The following is a 25,843-nucleotide window of genomic DNA, read 5'->3' on the forward strand; positions in this document are numbered from 1 at the left end:
AATCCTATTAATATAATAGTGAAAAAGCTGGAAGGAAATATACCAAAATATTAAGCAGGCTTTGGGATCAAGGGGGATTATTTCCTTTTCGTTCATATTTTCCAGTGAATCCTTCCTACCTTCTTAAAATTTATTCAATAAATGTTTCCCAATGGGTGTGGGACTGAGACCAGCATCATCAGGATCACCAAGGAACTTAAAATAAATGCAGATTCCCCGGGCCTTCTGAATCAGAAACTCTGGGAGTAATGCCCAGTTACCAACTCTCACAAACGCTCCAGGAGATTCTGATGCACGGTCAAGTTTAAGAACAACTGTAAGCAAATAAAAGGTTTTTTCCCCGTTTCTAATCTGTTTGGTAAAAATGCCTCAGCTTTATTGACCATTTCCCAATTCATATAAGAACAGATACTGAAACTTGCTTTTGTCTACAAACATACTAAGTCACTTCAGTCATGTCCAACTCTGCGAACCTATGGATTGTAGCCCACCAGGCTCCTCTGTCCATGGAATTCTCCAGGTAGAAGAGTTTGCTTGGTTAATTGATGAGCCTCCATGATTCAAGACTCAGAATCTACTCCTGCAGTTGGTAAAGGCAGAGGGAGCAAGAGAGGCCGTGAGAAGGTCCAGGCAGGTCTCGTTCCCCCAGCTCCAAAATAATCTGAAGGACCAACCACACTGAGGCCGTGTGCCTTACCTGATGGGCTCAAGGCTGTGTGGAGAAATCTGAAGCTATTTTGGCAACTTTCGGCTTCAACTGAATTTCCTCTCACTAAAACCAAGGGGCTCTTCGGGGCTGACAGAGGGGCCTACTGCTACCAGACTGCAGCCCGGGCAATAATGCAGGGCCTCATCTTTGGAGGCAGGAAATCAAAGCTGGCCCAGGGATGGTGCAGCCATTTAGCTCAACTCCATCAGAAGGACACTTTTACAGAGGAAAGGTGGAAAAAGAGAAATGGAGTTCTGTCCCTATAGTGTGGTTCGCTACAGTGAGACCTAAGGTTTGGAAATATCTCTGACCCCGCACCTGCATCGGCTGCTCTGAGGCCACCGTGTGGGAGGTGCAGATGGTGAAGACAGAGACTGGACTCGCCCTGGCCAGTTCACGCCAACTCAGCAAACAATTTTCTGAGACTCTTCTCAACAGATTATATGTTGTCACAGAGCGTTTGACTCTATCTCCCCCGAAAGACAAAATGTCCAAACATTTTTGGGAAAGGGGGGGATCTTTTATCTAGGTTGGAGAACACTCTTGAGAGTCCCTTGGACTGCAAGGAGATCCAATCAGTCCATCCTAAAGGAGATCAGTCCTGAGTGTTCATTGGAAGGACTGATGTTGAAGCTGAAACGCCAATATTTTGGCCACCTGATTCGAAGAGCTGACTCATTTGAAAAGACCTTGATGTTGGGAAAGATAGAAGGCAGGAGGAGGAGAGGACAACAGAGGATGAGATGGCTGGATGGCATCACCGACTCAATGGACATGGGTTTGGGTGGACTCCGGGAGTTGGTGATGGACAGGGAGGCCTGGTGTGCTGCAGTTCATGGGGTCGCAAAGAGTCAGACACGACCGAGCGACTGAACTGAACCTCACCCCCTGGGAACTGCCCTCCTGATTCAGTGGGGCCTCACCGTGTGGGAAGGATTCAGTGGGACACTGATTTGCTGATATAGGATGGCAGGAGGGGAAAGGACACGGCAGAGATGGCTGTAGACAGGGAAGGACTGTCATGACACTCTCCGGCAGAGTCAAGGGACAAGGAAGACATGAAGGGAACACTCTATCCAATACCGGGGACCTGGGCTTCCAGGTCAGAAGATTACCAAATCTGCGGTTTTAGGGGCACCTTTGACAAATTTCCCTCAACAGCGGACAATGGGTTATCGGAAAGGGGTGAGACTGCTGACCACACGAGTGGCCTCTAAGAACTCTGTGACCAGCCACGTGAGGCTGGACGCTCAGCAGAAGGAGCTCCAGCCAAGGAGGCTAAGGACATTTGGACAGCTTTACCTCCATGATGGGACTGGATGCCAGGACCTTCTCTTCGATGTTGGTGTCACTGGCCGAGCCACTGACCGTGGTGAAGTAGCGCATGGCATACTTGGCCGACACCGTCTTGCCAGCTCCAGACTCCCCGCTGACTATGATGGACTGGTTCTTCTCGTCTCTGAAAAGGAAAAGGCCCTGGTCAGTTGCTGGCCACGGAAAGGCATTCTTGCCTTCCAAGGACCCTGTTGACAGGGTATGAGCCCAAATTAGGGATAAATGTGAGGGATGGGGTGGAAACAGCCCAGCTTCCTTCATACATTTGCACAGATCTGAAAGTGGAAGAAAGAAAGGAGTTCTGAGAAGGACTTACAAACGCCACATACCCTATTTTATGACCCAGAGGAAGGGGGACATACATATCTTGGACTATCTGTAATCACCCGTAAGTTGACTTTGGGGATGACAGGCAAGAGCATCATCACTTTGTTCTACACACATTAGCTTTGCTTCCGTTTCAGCTAGAGAACCCAGGACAAGAATATGGCAGTAAAAACCACCTGATTTTGAACCTCACACCCACTGGTTAGCTGTCTGACTTTGGACAAGGTAGTTTACTTCTGTGACCCTCAGATTATCTCAGTCCAGTCTCTTACGACTTTGATCTCCAAACATGCTCACACTCTTCTAAGTGGTCACCTAGACTTAGGGACCACCTAGGTCTCTAATTCGTCCAAACACTCCTGCCAGATTGAGTGTCTGAAGTACAGCTCTAGGTGTGCTTTCCCCACTCAAAGCAAGGTAACTACCCATCGCTTACCGAATCAAGTCCAAAGTCCTTAGTTGAACGGTTGAACCCCATCACAATGCACATCTCAACACTAAAACTTTTGGCAAGCATGGGCAAACTATGGTGCCAAGAACCAAACACTGGGGCTTCAGTCTAAGGATCTTGTCTGAGTTCTGGCTCTGCTATTGGCAGGCTCTTTGTAAGCCTTAACCACATTAAAGAGGATATCATCTTACAGATTTGCTGCAAGACTGTATGAAACGATCTCTACACTTCATATAAGATGAGGGTATTGCAGTCCAGCCAAAATGGGCTGCTTGTCAGTCTCTCCAACTGCACACTTTCCCACCACTGACATTTATGGTTCTCACTCTACCGGAAATCATCAGCAACTTACACCCTTCCACTGAAGCCCGACCCACGTCCAAAGCCTGACCCATCTCAGGCATCCCAGCAGGCAGTTATTTCTCTGCCTTCTGAAGTCTCATGTCACCTGATTTGTGCCGCTTGGAAGGCACTGTCCCATCTCACCTCACACTGATGTCAGGTCCTGCGTGGTCATTTTACTTGCTGTGTGACTTTGGGTCACTTCTTTTCTTTGGACCTCTGTCTTTTCATCTTGTCAAGTACACGGTTGCAACTTGGGACTCCCCCAGTGATTTTAATCTGTCTCTGACATTTGATAATTCCATGATCAAAATTGTAACAGAAGTATGGGTGCGGAAAAGCTCTCAGTTTCAATTTTCCATTACTTAGGGTTGGCTGGGGGGGAGATATTTACTAAGTATGGAATTCTACCCAATATCCTTCAGAAACACAACCAATGTATGGCTCCATCCATTCAGCCCAATTACAGACATGACTTAGCCTACTACTTGGGTCTGTTTGCTTTTCAAGAAATCCTTTTCTCCTGAGCCAGGTGAGGTTCCCTTTACAGGCACACCTTGGAGATACCGCGGGTTCATTTCCAGACCACCACAATCAAGCAAATATCCCAATAAAGAGAATATTGCAATAAAGCAAGTCATGTGAATTTTTTGGTTTTCCAGTGCAGATAAGTTACATTTACACTATAATGTATTTTATTAAGGGGCTTCCCTGGTAGCTCAGATGGTAAAGAATCTGTCTGTAATGCAGGAGGCTCAGAAGGTACATAAGAGCATTATGCCTTAAAAAAAAAATGCACATACTTTAATTTAAAAACATTTTATTTTGGATAAAAAGTGCTAAGCACTCTCTGAGCCTTCAGCCAGTTGCAGTCTTTTGGTTGTTGGGGGTTTTACTGCTGACTGATCAGAGTGCTGGTTGCTTAAGGTGGGGGTGGCTGTGGCAATTTCTTAAAATAAAACAATGAAGTCTGCTGCAGGGATAGACTCTTCCTTTCACGTGAACACTTAGAAGCCAATGTAGGGTTATCAATCGGCCTAATTTCAATATTGTGTCTCAGAAAATAGGGAGGTCTGAGGAGGTAGGGAGAGCCTGGGGGAATGACTAGCTGGTTGAACAGTCAGAACATACAAGACATTTATCAGTTACATTCACCCCCTTACATGGGTGTGGCTGGTAGCACCCACAACATCACATCAAATATCATTGATCGCAGATCATCATCACAAATAGAAATAGTGTGAAAAAGTTTGAAACATTGCAAGAATTACCAAAATGTGACACAGAGACTTGAAGTGAGTAAATGCTGTTTGGAAAAAATGGTGCTGATAGACTTGTTTGGCACAGGGTTGAAACAAGCCTTCAGTTTGTTTTTAAAAAATCTGTCAAGCACGATACATGGAAGGGCAACAAGGTGAGTTCTGCCTATATTTAGGGAAACTAACCCACAGCCATGGCATTTCATACCCTGAAACACCAGCTGTGACTCAGGCCCAGGTTGGCCCCAGGAAGGCAGGAAACACCCCTGAAGGCCTGGGCGTCAGGCAGGAGCACAAGACTCCCCGGGTTGGGAACCAGCCGCTCTCCAGCTCCCACGCAAAATACCAGCAACCAACAAGTCCACCTCCCATCCCCCAGGGCTCACATTGCATCCCCGTCTTGGACACCTGAGAGGCGAGATTTAATTGCTGCTCAGCCTCCTGCTCGTCCAGTAAAAATTTCCCACCAAACCACTGCAGCACCTGGAGTTCCCCGAGCAAGGCCAACCTCCTCTCCATCCCCATATCTGGGTGGGGGCCCCCTGGGAGAGGGGGAAAAGGGGTGGGAAAAGGTGGATGTCAAGGCACCTGAGGTCCCCACTGCAGAGTACTGATCAGCCAGGGAGGCGCTGCAGGGCCTTTGGGGACGTCATGCTGAACTGCAGTCTTGTTTGGGTTTTCTGCAGAGAAGACACCATCACCCTTGGCCTCCCCACCAGCAACAGGCATAGAACCATCAGGAAGCACTGCTTTAGCCGTCGCCGACTGCGGGAAGCCCCAGAGGAGCTCCAGATATACCACCCAGCTGTGATAACGAGGCCAGCACATCTCTGGACGTGTGTGACATCAGTACCCTCACCCCGGAAGCCCTGCTCTAAATGCCACCATGCGGCCACACACCAGTCACTGAACTGAGAGCTCCTGCAGAGCAGGCACTAGCTTTAACCCCGAACCTGCAGGATTTCTAGCACCAAAGACTCTCCCCTGTTCCCCCACCCAAGCCTTTTCCGTGTTAAGGGCCACCAGCCTGCACTTGCCTACTTCATTCAGGAGCCTGGGCGTCACTGTGGATTCCTCCCTTCCCCTCAAGCCCGTGTGTCTCACTAAATTCACCTCCCAAGACACTCTGCTCTGTTCTCTGGACCTCTGAGTCCCAGCCATCATCTCTAACAAGCATACAATAACAGCTTTCTAACCCTTGCTATCATACTCCTGTAATATCAACACATCCTCCTTAGATGACCTTTTGTAGTGAATATGGGGTCAAACCTCGCCCCCTGCTTTAAGCTGTCCAACGGCACTCCTCTGCCCACTAAGATCCCAGCTCCAGGATCATGTTCGATACTCTCCATGAACCAGCACCTCTCTTTCCAGCTTGATCATGTGCCACGCTTCTCTTTGTTCACTCCGTTCAAGCCACATGGGGCTACTTCTTTATTCCTTCCTACTTTATATCCGCTTGAAGCTATTTCAGTTCAAACTGATTTTCCCTTCTTTGATCTCACAACTCTCAGTGCCTGGTACTCAAAGTGCCTTACGGCCACTCACACATTACTACTTTTCATTGTAATTAATTACCACCACCAATTTACATTTAGCTGTTACCCCTTACTTCAGTCAGTTCAGTTCAGTCCCTCAGTCCTGTCCGACTCTTTGCAACCCCATGGACTACAGCACGCCAGGCCTCCCTGTCCATCACCAACTCCCGGAGTTTACTCAAACTCATGTCCATTGAGTCAGTGATGCCATCCAACCACCTCATCCCCTGTCATCTCTTTCTCCTCCTGCCTTCTATCTTTCCCAGCATCAGGGTCTCTTCAAATGAGTCAACTCTTTGCATCAGGTGGCCAAAGTATTGGAGCTTCAGCTTCAGCATCAGTCCTCCCAATATTCAGGACTGATTTCCTTTAGGATGGACTGGCTGGATCTCCTTGCAGTCCAAGGGACTCTCAAGAGTCTTCTGTTTAAGACTCACAAGGCTACTGGGTGCCAGTCTTCTCAGTTTTAAAAATCCATTTTAATAATATCAATATTAAGATATCCCTGTGTTTTTATTTTACCTTTTGGCTGTGGCATGCAGGATCTTAGCTTTCCAACCAGGGATTTGAACCCATGCTCTCTGTAGTAGAAGCTTGGAGTCTTAATCACTGGACTGTCAGGGAGGTCCCCCAGTCTTCTCATTTTTAACAAGGATAAAAATGAAGTTTGGGAAGACCCAGGGATATTCCTAGAGTTCTCAGCTAGTAAGACACCAAGTGCAAACTTGAACACAGACTTCCTTAACCCCAAGCAATTTCCCACTGGGGTGTGCCGTGACACTCTATACCACCACTATAGTGCTTTCGTGTGTAACCAGGCATCCCTTGGTGAATCCCTCCAATAATTCCAGGCTTGAGACATTAGACAGGAATCAGGTGTCAGTGCTGGCTGGCTCAGCAGCACCTCCTCAGTTAAACTATCACTTCTTTTAGGGTGGTCAGAAGCCCCTCCCTAGCACTCAGCGTACAGTTTACTAATATTTTCCTTATCTACTTAGCATTCCTTCTGTCCTTGTCTTTCCCATTAGAACATAAGTTCCATGATGGCCAGTCTCAGATGCAGGGCTTGGATGGACAGGCCAGCGCCTGGTTTGTGTCAAGATAGCAAGGACTATCACAGACGGTGGTCGTTATAGGCTGAGGCCACGGTGCCCCCTAGAGGTGTACAATTTACAGCCTGGAAACCAAACTGTGGTTCCTTCCCTGAGTTCAGTCTCCGGAGCTCATCAATGGGAAAGGGGCTACCTGTGGGAGCCCCAAGCATCAGAGAGGTGCAGTCCTCTTTCCGTGGACTGGGCACTCCCTGAGAGGCATGAAGAGGTGGGGACAAGACGTGCCAAAGCCCCTGATACACAGTGAAGCTGCAAAACAGGAAGGAGGGAAAGCCCGGCCTTAGCCTCGCCCAGTAGAAAGGACGCCCTGTCTCTGAACACACATCATTAAGTCCCTCCATCATTTCCCACTCCAGTAACAAATCATCTGAAAATTTAGGTGTGTCAGTAGAATACAGTCTAGTCACTAATGGGATAATCAATCTATTGTTTCTTGCCTGTCTATGTCTGTCTAGTCTGTAATTACATTTTCAACACCATGATCACAATGCAGACCATCTACTATGGTTAAAAAAGAAAAAAAGATCTGCACCAGACAATGGGGATACAAAGAATTTTTAATCAAGAATTTCTGTTCAACACAGACATTTGTGTCAGTACCATGGACAGAGTTAATAACTGGGGAGACATGCTAGGAAGACAATTAAAATGAATCTTAGCAGCATGCCAGCTTAAAAAAATGATAATACTATATATGGTATTATATTTTCCCTAGGACTCAACAATAAAAAAGAAACATGATGCCTAGGGATACAAACACAATTATATTAACACAAAATAATCTCAAAACCCCATTAGAGTGGGAAAGTCAGGAAAAGTCAGGTAGAGGGCAGAGTCATATTGGGAGAAAAAAAACTGGGTTCTATGGGAAGGGAAAAGTAAGGTTTGGGGACAGAGATAAGTTAGGATGGAGGTAAAGTTAGGTAAAGCTATAGTTGCTCCAGAAATCATGTATGGATGTGAGAGTTGGACCATAAAGAAGGTTGAGTGCTGAAGAATTGATGCTTTCGAATTTCGGTGCTGGAGAAGACTCTTGAGAGTCCCTTGGACAGGAAGAAGATCAAACCAATCAATCCTAAAGGAAAGCAACCCTGAATACTCACTGGAAGGCCTAATGCCCAAGGTGAAGCTCCAATACTTTGGCCACCTGATGTGAAGAGCCGAATCATTGGAACAGATCCTGATGCTGGGAAAGATTGAGGGTAAAGGGGGAAGGGGTGAGCAGAGGCTGAGGTAGTTGGATGGCATCACTGACTCAATGGACATGGATTAGAGCAAACTCTTGGAGAGAGTGGAGGACAGAGGAGCCTGGGGCGCTGCAGTCCATGGGGTCACAAAGAGTTGGACACGATAGAACAACAATAAGTTAGATAAGAAAGATACAGAAAATTAGAGTGAGGCCGTTTGGGGCTCTAAACAGAGCCTCACAGTTACAGTGAGTCTAAAGTTAAAGATGTTCTTCCAAGGTTGGGGCAAGAGAAAGAAACATTCTACTCTGAGAAGGGGCTGGGCCAGAAAGCACCAAGCCAGAGATCCCATAAACCCAGCCAACAAGAAAGCCAGATTCAATGTGGCAATGAGGAGATCTGTCCTGGGCAGCTAGAGAAAGGGTGCCTGTGTCTGGGGCCCAGGCAGGCTTGGGGTGTGAGGGAGGCACAGCAGCATCCCTGAGCATCTCTGCCATCAGGCACCAGTGACCTACCTGCCAGACATTCCCCACTCCCAGGCAGGCTGTGTGCTCACAGTCTAGAAATCAAGTCAATCGGGAAGGCAGCCATAAATATTCATGGAAAACTGCTTAATTGGTAGTTAGCAGTCAGAGTCCTAAGTGCCTAGTCAATAAGATGAAATTGAACCTTCTGACAACGCGGGGGCTAAGTACTTAGTGCATTTCATATCCAAGTATCATTTTTCCACTTCAGTCTCACAGTGGCCCTCTGGGTGCTAAGTTCTATTTATAAACCTCCTAGGTGTAGTGTGATACAAGTAGCAGTGAAATGAATCCGTCTCCTTCCACTTTCTTGCTGTTTCCAGGAGAGGCTGTCTCCTCTCAGATGTGAAAGGATCACAGAAAGGACCTCTGGGAACTCAGTCAAGCCCACCCCTCACTGGAAGATAAGCAGGGCAGAGTGAGACTGAAATGGGGTGGGGGTCTCCTCCGTGTGGATGGAGATGTCCCAGCATCTCTGCTCTTAAACTGGAAGGGCTGGAAGATGAGCCCGAAGACCTCCTGCTATTCCTGAACTCTGATTCAAGATCCAGGTTATAGTTGAGCTGTGCGGTATATTAATAAATAGTTCATATCAACTGCAGGTACCTGCTAATCTTGAAAACCCCTGAAAAACTCAGAAATATATGGGTTTAGTTAGCATATTAAAAAGCAGAGACATTACATTACCAACAAAGGTCCATCTAGTCAAGCTATGGTTTTTCCAGTAATCATGTATGTATGCAAGAGTTTGACTATAAAGAAAGCTGAGCACCGAAGAATCGATGCTTTTGGACTGTGGTGTTGGAGGAGACTCTTGAGAGCCCCGTGGACTGCAAGGAGATCCAAGCAGTCCATTCTAAAGGAGATCAGTCCTGGATGTTCATTGGAAGGACTGATGCGAAGCTGAAACTCCGATCCTTTGGCCACCTGATGTGAAGAACTGACTCATTTGAAAAGACCCTGATGCTGGGAAAGATGGAAGGCAGGAGGAGAAGGGGACGACAGAGGATGAGATGGTTGGATGGCATCACTGACTCGATGGACATGAGTTTGAGTAAACTCCGGGAGTTGGTGATGGACAGGCAGGCCTGGCGTGCTACAGTCCATGGGGTCGCAAAGAGTCGGACATGACTGAGCAACTGAGCTGAACATCAGAGGCAAGTGTTTCCTGTGATTTTATACTTAACAGAACGATTTGGTTAATGTTATCTTGTGCGTGCATAGTTGCTCAGTCATGTCCGACTCTTTGCGACCCCCTGGACTGTAGTCCCCCGGCTCCTCTGTCCACGGGGATTCTCCAGGCAAGAATACTGGACGGGATTGCCATGCCCTCCTCCAGGGGATCTTCCCAAACAAGGTATCGCACCCAGGTCTCGCACATTGCTGGCGGGTTCTTTACCATCTGAGCCACCAGGAAAGTCAAATGTTATCTTAGTTGGGGGTAAGCTATGATGTACACTTATCTGTACCCTACAGGGTGTGTATGGGTGTTAGTCACTCAGTCGTGGCTGACTCTTTGCGACCCCCTGGACTGTAGCCCACCAGGCTCCTTGGTCTAGGGGATTATCCGGGCAAGAATATCTGCAGCCCCAAATAAACCCTTCTGAAGCTCTCTTCCACTTGGTGCTGGGAATTACTTTATAGTAAAGGAACACATCCAGGTAATATTCAGGTAAAAAGGCTTCGTGGGTCAGCAGTCTAGCTCGGTAGTATCTGAAGCCAGGTGCATCTGAGCACCTCAGTCTAAAGCCCATCCTCTTTCTCTACACTGCACTTTCTCTGCCAGGCTACCAGGAGATACAAGGTCTTCTTCGATTTCTCTTCTAGATTCGGCCTCATCCATTCATCTTTTAAATTTAGGACAGCCCTGCACGTCAATTTCGGCATCTCCTCTCACCTCTCCCGGTTGCCTCTAACATGATCGCATCTTATCTCGTTGCTACAGATACCACCCCAAAGCTGTCCACTCTCAGATTTACACCCTAACCCAGATCTCTCCCAAGAGCCAAGCAGATACACCCAGCGACAGTGACACAGAGAGGCTGCACAGCTCTCCCCTCAAAGCCTCCACACCCAGAACCAAGCTCCCCAGCCGGCCTCCAGTCTGCTCCTCGTCCTTCTCCTCAAGCACATGGCGTGGCGCCCCACACGGCAATGAGAGGGGAACCTGGGAAGGGCCTTTGACTCTTTCCTGTTCCTTACACCACCAGGCAAAGTTGACCGTACTGCCTGGATCCTCTTTTTAATCCACCCCCTACGTCCTGTCCCTCATCCTTTCTCTCCTGGATCCTTTTACAGCATCATAACTGGTCCTCCTCTGCCTATGTCAGCCCCTACTCAATCCATTCTCCTCATTGCCGCTGGAAAGATATTTCCAAAACACTCATTTGAACATACATAAGTCAGACATGAGTTCAACCCCTGGGTCGGGAAGATCCCCTGGAGGAGGGCATGGCAACCCACTCCAGTATTCTTGCCTGGAGAATTCCATGGACAGAGGAGCCCAGCGGGCTACAGTCCATGGGGTCGCGAAGAGTCTGACACAGCTGAGCAAGCCCGCACGCGGGTCCCACTGAGCCCTTCTCATGAGACACTGGGGCCTGTGTCTGCATTAGCACCTGCAGCACCCCAGCCCTTCGTGATTCATCCCAAGAGGCACTCAGGCAGAGGCTCTGGGCTGTGCAAAGGGCAAAAGAGAGAAACGGTGTTCAGGAAGAGGTGAAATTCAGCGCGCTCAGACCCCAACAGGCAAGTCGTGGCCTCTGGCAACGACTGGACTACAAAGAACCATCACTTGCTCATCAGCCCTGGCTGCACACTAGAAACACATACATGTGGAGCTCAGGAAACTCCCCGATGGATTCCACAACAGATGACCTGGATCACAACCTCTGGGGGTAGAGCCCAGATATTTGCTTTTCTTTTTTTTTTAATTCCACAAGGATTCTGATGTTCTGCTACAACATTAGTTCTGCTGGGATTAAGAACCACTGCTCAACAGCTTAATTAAATGGGTCATGATTCAGGTACTTGTAGACATTCAAATACCTTGTAACTTATTCATGGTTGCTATTAGCCTAATATCATGTAACACTGACCTTAAAACAAAGACTAACTTTAAGAGGCTAAACAGTTTGTAAAGTGTGAGTCTATTAACCATTCTTCTTGGCTGCAAACTACAGGAGCCTTTACATGTAAGTCTAAGTTTCAGTTAATGGTTTATTACAGATCACTTAGAAATCAGAGCAGAGTGTCCTCATTGACTAGATTTACGTTACTGACACCCACCCAGCGGAAACCATGGTGCAAACTGACCAGCACTGGAGCTAGAAGCACACAGACGCCCAGACACTACGGAGCGTGCCGCCGCCTGCTGTGCCCAGTCGCTGGGGAAAATCAGCAGCTTCACTCTGTCTCCCACCTCAAGTGTTCCTCACCCGGGGTCTACAAATTCCCAACACGCCCGTGAAGAGAATCCAGGGGGATCCGTGAACTTAAATGGAATAAAAAGCACAGCTCTACCTAGTTTTACTAAATTCTAACAATTTTAACATGTCCGCCAATTAAGAATATAGCCAAATGAGAAATCTAAAAAAAATTACACAAATGAGCTTATTTATAAAACAGACACACAGACACAGAAAACAAACTTATGATTCCCAAAAGGCCAAGTGGGGAGGGATACACACTGAATTAACAGACACTGCCATATGTAATATAAGCAAGCTCCTACTGTATGGTACAGAGACTTATATTCAACATCTTGTAATAACCTATAATGGAAAATAATCAGAAAATATCTATATATAACAAGATCACTTTGCTATATACCAGAAACTAACACAACACTGTAAATCAGCTATGTTAGTCACTCAGTCATGTCCAACTCTTTGCAACCCCATGGACTGTAGCTTCTATCCATGGAATTCTCCAGGCAAGAATACTGGAGTGGGTAGCCATTCCCTTCTCCAGGGGAATCTTCCCAATCCAGGGGCTGAAACTGGATCTCCTGCATTGCAGGCAGACCCTTTACCATCTGAGCCATCAGGGAAACCCCATATCAACTATACTTCAATTTAAAAAATAAAGAAAACAAAAAAGAATACAGTCAAAAACAGGGAGCAGAATTAGCAGAACCTGTGACTTTGACACCATATTATATTACAGTTGCTGCAGATATCATTAAATATTTACACTCATCACTACTTCAAAATTATGGTTATTATTAGATCTGCCACTAATGTATTAACCATGCCTTATATTTACTCTATCACAAATCCCTAAAATAATTTGATAAGTTCAGTATAATCAGTCCTTTGCAATTGTACATATTATATTTGATACATTTAAATGTTTCACATGGAACAGAAATGGTTAAGAGTCCCTCATTCCCTTTTAAAAATGTCTGTCCTTTCCTGATTGCAAAATCATGCCTCTTTGCACAGCATTAATAACAATGACTTTCAAGGAAACCATGCCTACATTTCATCAGTCCTGCTGCATTTTTCAAGGGCCAATAAGAAGCATCACTAAGTGTGCTGGTGGAGGTGGGAGGTAGATTTCAGAGACTCCTAGGATAGGGGGCAAGGTTCTCTCCACTAGAAAACATTATAGCTCAAGTTGGTATATCAACTTTCAGGCCTCAAAGCTCACCAGAAGACTAAATGACACTCTCACAGTGTCTGCATCTTATTGCCCTGAACAGTCCAACATTGCCCTTAGTGGGGCAAGGATTTTGAGATGTACTTTCTAGTAAGTTCCTGGGTGATGCTGATGCTGCTGGTCTGGGCACCCAGCATCATCATCCCTTGGCTGGTTTGAAAGTTCATGGTTCTCTCATGTGGCCATGAAATTATACAGCGCCTGGGCCTGAAGCTGAATCTGCCTTGGTTGTTCTGGGGAGTCTATTCTAGAGGGGGAAAAGCTGGCTCAAGAGACAGTGTCTGCGGATCCATCTTCCCCCTCCAGCTGCTACAAAGGCTCTCACAGGTCCCCATTAGAGAGGCTCTCACAGGGTTTCACTTCTTCTGTAACCTTCGTCTCCTAAATGCAACCACCCCAGCCTCCTGGCCCAGAAACTGTTTGTCCAGCCTTTCACGTATGAGACACTCAGGATCGAGTGGAGGTGGGAAAGCGCCGGGCTGCGTTAGCAGCTGACAGGCCCCAGGGCAGACTGAGGACAAACCAGAGGCTGGTGCCCAGAGGCACTCCAACAGTTCACAATGAATGAACACGCGCTCTACGTGAAAAAAGAGAATGCAAAAGATAGTCTGGCTACGGAAAGGTACTACTAATTGCAGTCATTTGTGTCAGCTACTTAATATTTATGCCTAAATTATCATGTAGCACAACGATTATGAACATCATTAAACATACTAGACTAATTCTGCTGTGAGCTCTACTCAGCTATTCGAAAGAACAGCATGTATATTATCTATGGTGAAACAAATCACCAGCCCAGGTGGGATGCATGAATCAAGTGCTCGGGCCTGGTGGGCTGGGAAGACCAGAGGAATCGGGTGGAGAGGAAGGTGGGATGGGGGATCGGGATGGGGAATACGTGTAACTCTATGGCTGATTCATATCAATGTATGACAAAATCCACTGAAAAATAAAAATAAAAAAAATAAAGGCTCTACCTTCACAGTGTTTTCCCTACACAGCTTAAAAAAATTAGACCACCGAGGGCACAAGCTTGGACATTCCAGCCCAGCACTCTTTCTATGACGCAAGGGCCCTTCAAACACATCATGTGTTCAAGCACATGAGAGGCCACTTCATAAGACAATCTGCTTCAGACTGAAGGCATTGAAGCAGAGACAGAACTGACCTCACAGCTTAGTAGATACTGTTGGGATTATCTACACGGAACTGCTGGGCTCAGAGCAAATGCACCTGAATGGTAGCTCTGGTTATTTATCAGTAGCACACTCACTCGTGGGTTTCTTTACTACAACATCCCAAGTCTGTGGGTCCTGGAATACCCAGTGGGTCTCTAACCACTTCTGAGTCCTCTGAAGAAAGACTTACTTTCATGGGCTGAAAGACCTAATAATGGAAAGCAACTCAATAATTCATTATGCTGTCAGGAAAACTCGTCGCTTTCAGAAATATTCCTAACAAAAGTAAAATTTCCCTTCTCTCAGCCTACACTTTCGATGCATTCTTAGATTTGTCTTATCTGGGAAATGCTACTTGCAGGTCTAAATGTGCCAGCCCCACTCCTCTGAGCTCAGCCAAGGCATCTTCCCCATCTGCATCCACTCCGTGAGCTGTTAAGATGGCAGATGAAACCATTTTAATGGGACAGGGTGCTCAGGGCCGGTGCACTGGGATGACCCCAAGGGATGGGATGGGGAGGGAGATGGGAGGGGGGTTCAGGATGGGGGACACATATACACCCATGGCTGATTCATGTTAATGTATGGCAAAAAACACTACAATACTGTAAAGTAATTAGCCTCCAATTAAAATAAATAAATAAAATTTAAAAAGTAATAGATGAACCGACTACAGCTGACCCTTCAGCAACAGGTATGAACTGCGTGGGAACACAGACATGCAGATTTTTTTTTTCAGTAGTAAATACTACAGTATTGCAAAACTCATGGCAGGTTAAATGGGAGCACCCACGGACAGCAGGGGCCAACTCTAAGTTATATGTGAATTTCATCCGTGCAAAGAGTTGGCACCCCTAAACCCCACATTGTTCAAGCGTCAACTGTACACTTATATCAAGTTCTGAACTTCTGCAACAGCAGCTTCGGGCCCCAAATCGACTACCTTCTGGAGAGGATCACAGGACCTGCAGTTACAGTGCTGGGTGAGAGAGTAACCAAGATCTTTAACAGATAGTTCCTACTGATTGCTCACTTCCCTGCCCTCTTTCAAGGCCTTTTTATATTGCACAGATGCAAGTGGCCAAGAGTTACCCAAACAGAAAACCTAGGTAACAGGGATGATCAAAGTTCACAGCAGTCAATGTCAACTCTACCTTACAACACAATCACATCTACAACTTCAGTTTACCCTCCTGCTGACCATGGGAGGCAGGTGAGGCAACACTCTTCCACCCACTTTCCAGGCCCAATAACCTGTACAGAGTGGAAGAAAGTAGCTTACCCAAAGCCAGGGTTTCCTTGGCAAAGTTCCATCTGGCTCCTTCCTCCTCCTCAGTCAAGCCCAGCCAAGGGTGTGGCACTCAACACTCCCCACGGGATAGAGCGTACATGCCCTCGGATAGGGTGGTGGGTCAGTGTGGGCAAGAACCCAAGAATTACAGCTCAACTTCCAAATCAGGACTCTTTAAGCCCAACTTGGGTGTCTACAAACCTCTCAGCAGTCAAAAGGGAAGGAAAAAGAACCATGATGTTGGGAAAAGGGGACGCAGCTGCCCACCAGTCAGGTGGCGATTCTTTACTACATACCTGCATGGGGCCCCATTTTGAGCTTTCCAAGTAAGTACAGGAAAACAGCTCCCTTGAGGAGCTGACATCAGAGGGACACCCAGAACAAAGGACAGCGACTGTGCTACAAAGTAGAGAGGAGAACTCCAACAGTCTAATCCAAGAGGGCTGAGACCCGGGAGAAAGGCCCCTGAAGAATCTCGTTAGATGTCAATGTCGACTGCCTTGAGGTTCATCTTTACCAAGAGCTAGAGGTTTTCAGCAACGGAAGAGAAGCTCAGAGTCAGCAATTGGCTGTGCAGTGGCTTCACGGGATGGCAACTTAGAAAAGTTTCCCCTTGTCTTTCCTTGAAGGACAAGTTGCGGGGAGGAGAAACGGCTCAGGGTAGTTTATGAAAAAACCTTCCTTGTTGGGGGGAAAAGAATCCTATGTTACAATAAACTTCCTTTTGTGTCAAAAATTCAACAATGTCTCCCTACAAGCAGAAGGACTGTTTTAATGCAGCTAATTGACTTTGGGAAGATTTTGAGTTCTGAATATTCGCAGGCTTTTAGGGGCTGGGTAATTTAATTAAAGAAATCCTCAAATACTCCCTCAAATACCAGAATTTGCTTGCTGTTCAAACTGTTAAAAAAAAGAAAGAAAGAAAGAAAAATACATTCTAGGCTTTAATAAAGCTTAAATGCTGCGATCTGGCTGTTTTTGGTAATGGTTGTGAAGAAGTCCCTTGTCAGTTGCAAAAATCCCAAATGGGGAAGTCTTTTTTAGTGTTATTTTTAGTGTCATTTATCAAGATCCACAGGAGTTTTAAACTGTAAGTTACAAACACTACTTGAGCAGCAGGTGTGCTCAGAGAGGGAAGCCCAGCTTCCGGGGAGTGAGTTACCAGCTGTCTGTGAGGACCCAGGAAGCCACATGTATCACCTCACCTACTGGAGGACTCCTCCCTACACCCCCGCTGTGAGTGAGTGTCACCCGTGGAAGGACGTGCTCCTGTTGGAAGCAACACATTTTCCTTCTCTGAACTGAGTGCCTAGATTGTGGTCCACCCCATATTCATAAAACGCTGACCCAGAGCATCCTAACATTCTTGCTGATACCACGGTCTCCTCCGGGGCCTGGAAGTACTTACTACAAAGCTCCAAGGCTGAGAGAGGCTTACTTGGCCAACCTGCTCAGCAACCACAGCCTGGCGCATTTTGCTGAGTCATGTTCAGGCTTCTTGACTCATGGAAAAGGAACACAGGGAAAAGGCCAAAGATGAGAGGTGTCAAGCAGTCGGTAAGGCCTTTAGAACTCAGGAAAGCAAGTTCAGAGAGCCGACAACCTCGAGTTTGAGATGGGCCCTTCCGCCCAGCTGCTCAAGTGTTTCCTCTTTAATCCTCTTCTCTTCTGGCTTCATTTCTTTGCTGTGCCTGACTCTTAGGATCTAGTCCTATATGAACCCAAGACCTAAATGTTTTCTTGTTAAATCCTTGTTTTATACTTAATGAAGCTTAAACTCACAAATCTGGCATACAAGTTGGAGAAACCCTCTTTTAAATAAAAAGATTTATATGCATATTGGTTAGCATGTATGGTACTGAATTCTTCCCCAGGTGGTATATACCTACTGAACTACAAACAAATGTTTTTGGACAGGATTCTTCACAACATAGTATTATTCACAGTATTATTCATAGTATTATTCACAGTATAATTCATAGTATTATTCATGGTACTATTCACAGCTATCTCCCTGTTCTCATCCCACCTGTCTCAACCTTATTTATCAAGAAATGTAGTTCCTGCTCACCTTCTCTGTAAAATAGCATCTCTACATCTGCTTTCTGCTTTTTATTAATTTGGGGGGAGGGGTAACAGCTTTACTGAGATATATAATTCAAGTATCATATGGTTCACCCATTTAAACTGTATAATCCAATGATTTTCAGTATGTTCACAGAACTGTGCAACCATCACCAAAATCAGGGCTTCCCTGATAGCTGAGTTGGTAAAGAATCTGCCTGCAATGCAGGAGACCCCAGTTCGATTCCTGGGTCACGAAGATCCGTTGGAGAAGGGATAGACTACCCACTCCAGTATTCTTGGGTTTTCTTTGGGGCTCAGCTGGTAAAGAATCTGCCTGCAATGCTGGAGACCTGGGTTCGATCCCTGGGTTGGGAAGATCTCCTGGAGAAGGGAAAGGCTATCCACTCCAGTATTCTGGCCTAGAAAATTCCATGGACTTATACAGCCCATGGGGCCACAAAGAGTTGGACACAGCTGAGTGACTTTCACTTTCACCAAAATCAACTTGAAAATTTTGTCATCATTACAAAAAGAACATTCCCAGTCCCTTTCCATCAGGCCCCTAGTCCCAGGCATTCACTAATCCACTCTCTGCCTCTCTTTACTCTGAACTTTCCTATGAATGGAACCATGATCTTTTGACTGGTTTATTTCATTTAGTATGATGTTTTCAAAGTTTATCCATGTTGTTGCATGTGTCGATTCTTCACTCCTAATTTTTAAGGCCAAACAACATTCTGTTGTATGGATATACCACTTCTGTTTTCTCATTTTTCGGTTGAAGGACATTTGCATTGTTGCCACTTTGGGGGGCACTCCAGGTAAATAAAAATATTCATATCCAGTGTTGAGTGTGAACATGTTTAAATTTTTCTCGGTTATAGTAGTAGCTTTGCAGATTTTCTTGAAGGATAGGCACTGAAAATCCCCTTCATTGTGAGCTCATCAAAATCTACCTGTGTGTCAAAAGGTGAGAGCAACCGCTTCTCGGCCTTTTGGCTAAGATCAAGTATAAAAAGTGAGACAGCATATTATTCAGGAACAATTCCAATCTCTTCAGCCCCTAATAAGTTATTTTTGGTGCCATTTTTAATCAGCTAAGATGGATTAATTAAATTCCTTAATTCTGAGGTATTTAATCTGACAAATAAAACAGTACACCTTTTATGTCAAGTATTTATCAACTGCTAAAAAAAAAAAACCAAAAACTGACTGATCTGACTTTACTAACTCCTAAAACATACCACAATGTTAAAATTTCAATTTCAGAAAACTTCAAGCATCTCTTAACATACGATCTGATCTGGGAATTTCAATATGACTATTCAGGTAGTTCTTTTGTTTCTATCATCCAACCCCAAATATGAGTTCAAATGGGCTGCTTTTAGAGTGGCTTTCTCCACCTTCAGTCATTCATATCCTTTTGCTTGATGACACTTCTACCCATGTTAGTCTACTTTCCTTATGCCATGAAAAACTTTACATTTGCATGTAGCATGTTCCTTTAAAAGATACATTGATTGAAAACTTATATCCATGCAAAAACCTGCAAACTGCTATTTCCAGCAGCTTTATTCATAATTGCCCAAACTTGGAAGCAACTAAGATGCTCTTCACCAGGTAAATGGATAAACTGCAGCATATTCAGAAAATGGAATATTAATCAGTGCTAAAAAGAAATGAGATATCAAGCCATGAAAAGACATGGAGGAAACTTAAGTGCATATTACTCAACTAAAGAAGCCAATCTGAAAAGGCTTCACACTGTATGATTCCAACTATATGACAGTCTAGAAAAGATATAACTATGGAGACTGTCAAAAGATCAGTGGTTAATAGGGGTGGTGGAGGATGAATAGGTGAAGCACAGAGGACTTCTTAGGACAGTGAAAATACTCCACATGATACCATAATGATGGATACGTGTTATTGCACATTTGTTCAAACCTATAGAGTATACAACACCAAGAATTACGCCAAGTGTGAACCCTAAGGTAAACTACAGGCTTTATGCAGTTATGATGAGTCAATATAGGTTCATCAGTCGTAACAAATGGACCACTCTGGCAGCGGATGCGGATAACGAGGGAGATTATACATGTATGGCTGCTGCTGCTAAGTCGCTTCAGTCGTGTCTGACTCTGTGCGACCCCATAGATGGCAGCCCACCAGGCTCCGCTGTCCCTGGGATTCTCCAGGCAAGAACACTGGAGTGGGTTGCCATTTCCTTCTCCAGTGCATGAAAGTGAAAAGTGAAAGTGAAGTCACTCAGCCGTGTCCGACTCTTCGTGACCCCATGGACTGCAGCCTACCAGGCTCCTCCGTCCATGGGATTTTCCAGGCAAGAGTACTGGAGTGGGTTGCCATTGCCTTCTCCGATACATGTATGGGGGCAGAGGATATATGATAAATCTCTGTACATTCCTTTCAATCTTATGAACCTAAAGCTGTTCTTTAAAAGTCTTAAAAGATGTTAATGTTTTAATTTCTTAGGTTTTTCACTCCTGGTACAGTTTAAAACTCATCTCTTTGAGGCCATGTGTTTGAGAAAGGTCTCACATTCATCATGAAGGGTCAAATCTGATGATTATCTTGGTCAAGCACAAAAAGCATGGGGTGTGAGGTCATTCTCAGTTTATATCAACACACACACACACACACACCACTCCCAGAAAAATCTGTGAGTCTGACTAGGGCTGGCCCAGGGAGCTGGCCCTTCCACGGAAGGCTAAAAGCAGCACTGGCCTTGGTGTCTAGTACCCTGGGGCCCCAGCACAAATTCAGGGCAGGGCCTAGCCAGTCTCCTCTCCTCCTTCACACTCCATTTCATCTTCTGTAAAATAAACAGGTTAGAAAAATATCTAAGCATGCTTGCAGCTGCCAAAGTCTGATTCTCTCTCTCTCTCTCTCTCTCTCTCTCCCACCTGTGGCAAGTGCAAGGGAGCCTGGGTGAGAGACTACAGCCCCCGACCAAGCAGAGGTGTCGGATCCACTGCGTCCTCAACACCACACTCCTGCCACCAAGGCGCCTGCCACAGGCTCCCTGGAAACGCGGCAGCGCCGTCGCCACCCCCTTAGCCTCTGTCCCTCCGGAGGTTCAGTCATCTCATCTGGCTGCTCACCCGCCTTTGCACCAATTAACTGTGCATCAGTTAATTCACAGCACACACAGCAGGTTCAGGTTCAAGCTTTCTTTTCCCCAAGTACATGTGACTTATTCCTATCTGGGGATTCCGTGGGCACATCTACATTATGAGAGACATTAAAGTCCACATGTGATTCACCCAACATGTCAGTACCTACCATGTGCTAAGATAATAGGAGTCTTTGCACTGAGAGGAAAAAGCCTAGAATAGTTCAACTTCCTGACACCATGTCTACCAACCTTCCTGCAGCATCAGCACCCAGCTTTTCTCTGGGCTTTTTCTCCAACAACTAGAGAATCCTACCTTCTCGGAGGCAAATGTCAGCATCTTGGCTCTGGGTCCCACCCCCATGTCTTTCAATATTCATTGGAAAGACTGATGCTGATGCCAGCTGAAGCTCTAATACTTTGACCACCTGATGCAAAGAGCCGTCTCACTGGAAAAGACCCTGATGCCAGGAAAGATTGAGGGCAGGAGGAGAAGGGGATGAAAGAGGACAAGATGGTTGGATGGCTTCATCGACTCAATGGACATGAGTTTGAGTGAACTCTGGGAGACAGTGAAGGGCAGGGAAGCCTGGCGTGCTGCAGTCCATGGGGTTGCGAAGAGTTGGACATGACTAAGTGACTGAACGACAACAACCACCTCTTCAGAGCTAAATTTCAGGGTCTTGGCCCTGGATCCCACCAAAGCTGGTACTGTCTGGGATTCCACTACCAGTTATCCCCTTTCTCTGTCTCCTCACCCCCTCCCAACTGTCCACCTCTCTCCCCCAGCTAGTTCCTTCTCATCAGCATTTTAACATTCTGAAACCATTAGAAAAGAAACATGCACAAACACTTCTTCCTCCCCTGTAGAATAGGGGATGGACTTGGGAGTTAAAAAAAGAAACACATGTAAGACTGAGGCCCCTTCAGAGGCCCAAGCAATAACCCAAATGGAAGATGAGACCCTAAACTCAGCCCGTGGTGGTAGAAATTGAAGGCATTAGACTCGAGTTACATTCTAAAGTTGTTACATACAGGACATTTTCTCTTCCAGATAACACATATATTTTAATAGTTTTTTTGAGTCATAGCTGAGAAATAGGGCAACACTTTAAATAAAGGGATATGCCAAGGAGACAGATATTTTTACACAGGAGAATCTTTGGTCAGCCATCTAGTTAATATTAAATAGTTACTCATCTACCCTGAGAATTTAAAGGGCTGCGGACATCTCCAGGGCAGAGACTTTGGTACCCAGAGCATTCTTTAGGTTCACCTGGAAGTTGCCCACATACACAGAGATGGGGTACATCAAATGTGCAGAGAAATGATAAGAACAGGGGAAAAGCAAAGACCGTATTTGCTTGAGACCCACTGCTGGCTCTGCGCTCTGGAGTACATATACAGGCATCCACCAAGGAGGAACTATCTCCTGCTCTATGGTCATCCACAGAGAACAGCCAGGCATCCAATAGGGCAGCTCACACAGCCTCCCACAGACACCATCATGCAGCAGCCATGAAAACTTCCCATCGGATGGATGGAGCAAATTCATCAGCACAAGCCCAGCCCCGCTGCGGGAATTCTGCTACAAACCCAGGTTCTCCAGATTCAACCACACAGACACACAGAAGGGGACAAAACAGCAGGAGCCCTGGAGCAACAACAGAAGAAGGAATTCCAGCACCGGTTCTGCCTCTCACGAGCTTGGCGACTTTGGTCAAGCCCCTCAAAGCCTCAGGTCTCAACAGCCTACCTTTCCACGCTCCTTGAGTTTCAGTGGGGAGCCATGGAGTAAGGGAGACAAAAAACACCTGAAAACTAAACAGCAGTATAAACGTGAGTGTTACCAAGAATGTTAGAGATCATGTTGAGCATTTTGGGGCAGAGCAATGGAAGGCAGGCTGGGAAGCAATTCTTGGATGCACAGGACTGCCAGGCCCACTGCAGGCTGCTCCTGGTTCCTAAGTCACATCCGGTCAAGGCGGTAACACCTTGCCTAAGTAGTGGAGGACTCCGCACCTCCACCCCATTTGTGCCTAACAAGACTCCTACCTACATTTCCAACTGCCCCCAAGAAGAAGGCACGAACCCCGTCACCTATAAGGTGTGGTCATCACTTCCTTCAGGTTCTTCTTCCTCCACCAGCTCTCCAAATGCTCAGTTTCCTCGGGGTTAGCTTCTGGGAACTTGTCTCAAAAATCTCTCCCAGAATGACATCATCCATTCCCAAGGCTTTAAGCCCCACCTATAGGTCAAGACTTCTCTCAATTCCATCATAGACTCAACCACTAGATAGCTTTATTTGGATATGAGGGGTGAGGGATCATGAATGAAACAGTTCCCAAATAAAAAGCGCCTCCTATACCCTTCCCCCATCTTTCTGGTCTCAGCAGGTATAACTTCTACCTACCCTGTTTCCCAAGCCATAAACCTAGGAAACATCTTTTCCAGGGAGCCAGGGGACCAGAGTGGCCAAGAGTATGGGGTTGGAAATTAAGGGGCCCAGGGTCACATCATCCCTGCTAACTGCCAGCTACGTGCCTTAGGCAAGATGCGTGACTTCTGTGGTTACACTGACAAACCTATAAAATTGAGTTAGTGTCGCAATAACAATAAAGTACTGCTCATACCTCATTTATGATCTTAAGGAACATTCTATGTTGTTATCATGCATATCAACCAAGTAGGGAAAGACTGTTGAGACACACGAATGCACTTTCCTCTTTTACATCTCCTTTACATAGCATTCTCCTTCCTCAACTCAAGGCATTCATATGTATCCCAATGACTAGGATTGTTATAACAGGAAGGCAAAGACAAAGGGTTTCCTGGTGGTTCAGATGGTAAAGAATCCACCTGCAATGCGGAAGACCTGGGTTCAGTCCCTGGGTTGAGAGGATCCCCTGGAGAAAGAAATGACACCCCACCCCAGTATGCTTGCCTGAAGAATTCCATGGACAGAGGAGCCTGGCAGGCTACAGTCACGGGGTCACAAAGAGTTGGACACGACTGCTCCACTAACATATACTAAAGACAAAGGGACAGTGCCGAAGTTCACCTTCTGACTGTCAGAACATGATTTCTGAGTACCTAACATGGTAATTGTCTTGGAATTCTGCCTGCTATTGTGAGAAATTAATTAAAAGTTTAAAATTTCCACTCTGAAATCAAGAGCCAGGCTTAGGGGAAAGTGAACATTGGTTTCACTGTTAAATCACAGACAAAGGGGACTCGGGTTGTGAAGTGAGGGGAACCGGGAGAGGCTTCTGGTAACCTCTGTGCTTAAATGGACACTGCCGCTTAGCAATGTGATCTGGACAGGGTCTACAACCACGGCGGCTCCCCAACAGACCTCACAATGGTTGGTACCAAACTGTGATCAACATCCAGAACCATGGTGTGGATGAGAAGCACTGGACGATTTCGGTTGACTCATTGTCAATCATCACAGCAAGAAACTATTAGTAGACTTCCATTAATGCAGCACCTTAAGTATTTATGTCCCAGGATAGTAGGAGATGACTGCCAACTTCTTCTCCGGTCAGTCTAGATCTGCACTCTTAGTTTAATTACAGATGCCACATTTCATGAGGTACACTGAAAGACTGGAATGTATTCAAAGGAAATCAAACAGGATTCTGAACTGTCACATGAGGAATGCTAGCCAGACCAGAAAGAGTCTTGCTTAGTGAAGAAAAGACTAAAGGTGCATTCCCAGACCAATCTGCTCTGCTGGCTACCCCAGAAAAGAGGCAGGAACTGTCTAGGATGGGAGTAAGTGACCGTAAGATATCTGCTTACCTCTAAATTTCAAACAGTAGAATGAGGGGGTCTAGAACTTTCCAGAAAGTCTAAGTACCACAATACTGATGATGCTGAAAATGAACCCCTGTCCTAGATAATATGACCTCAAAAACTTTCCAACTCCAAGTGCGTAACTCTTAAAAATTCTGCTCATTTCATGAACATATACTCTGCAAAATAAAATAAGAGGATCTACAAATACAAGCAAGTAAAGTGAACAGCATTGTAGAAATGACAACCTCATACAACTGGGAAGAAAAATCTCTGCTTTGGGTTGCTGAGCTAGAGTTCCTACACATCAGGCAATTATGATGGATCAATATGTGCAATGATAAATGGAATAAAATTCTAGGGGCCCAACGACCCAGTGGGGAAGCAGAATCAACTGGAGTGAGCATTTATTGATCCCCGATATCTTAACTGAAGGCTGGTACTACACATTTAAGCTAAATGCAGCTAGACACTACATAGTTCACACGCCTGCATTTATTAATATGTCCCCAGTAACCTCTACCCCAACCCTGTACTTACGGAAAGTATTGTTAGCCTCTAAGGATAACTAATTAGAAGGCGCTGGATACTAGGATGTCCCCCTGGCTCTTCATTACTCTGCTACTAGGTCCAAGGCATTTTCTAAAAAGACATCCCATACTTCTAAGTACTCTTGGTACTTGCTCTTCAGAAGAAGGTTAACTCCCTTTTCAATCAAAAGGGATATCTTTCTAAAGCAGGTCATCAATCATGAGGCATTTTGTTCTCTAGTTCTGGGAATACAGAGGACTGAATTAATTTCCAACATTTTTTGGCTGTAGGTGCCCCTTCTCTGGCTTCCAAAATCATTGATCTATGAGGGGGGCAGGAACCAGGTGGACTCAAAACACATTGGCTTTTAAATGTGCCCACTGTTTCTACAGGACACTA

At 45.8% G+C, this 25,843-nt stretch overlaps 1 protein-coding gene across 2 annotated transcripts in view; it reads right to left on the bottom strand.

Annotated features, from left to right (window-relative positions):
- Window positions 1–25,843, bottom strand: part of MYO5B (myosin VB) — a 338,715-nt gene that overhangs the window by 138,762 nt on the left and 174,110 nt on the right. For both annotated transcript variants that reach the window (XR_010662907.1, XM_065932686.1), the window contains exon 5: window positions 2,012–2,168. Coding sequence is in view for 1 of the 2 variants with exons in the window: in XM_065932686.1 (XP_065788758.1) it covers window positions 2,012–2,168 (157 nt within the window). In the remaining variant the exon portion in view is untranslated. The remainder of the gene's footprint in view (window positions 1–2,011; window positions 2,169–25,843) is intronic.

Source organism: Muntiacus reevesi, chromosome 4, assembly GCF_963930625.1.
Source record: "Muntiacus reevesi chromosome 4, mMunRee1.1, whole genome shotgun sequence".
Lineage (NCBI taxonomy): Eukaryota > Metazoa > Chordata > Mammalia > Artiodactyla > Cervidae > Muntiacus > Muntiacus reevesi.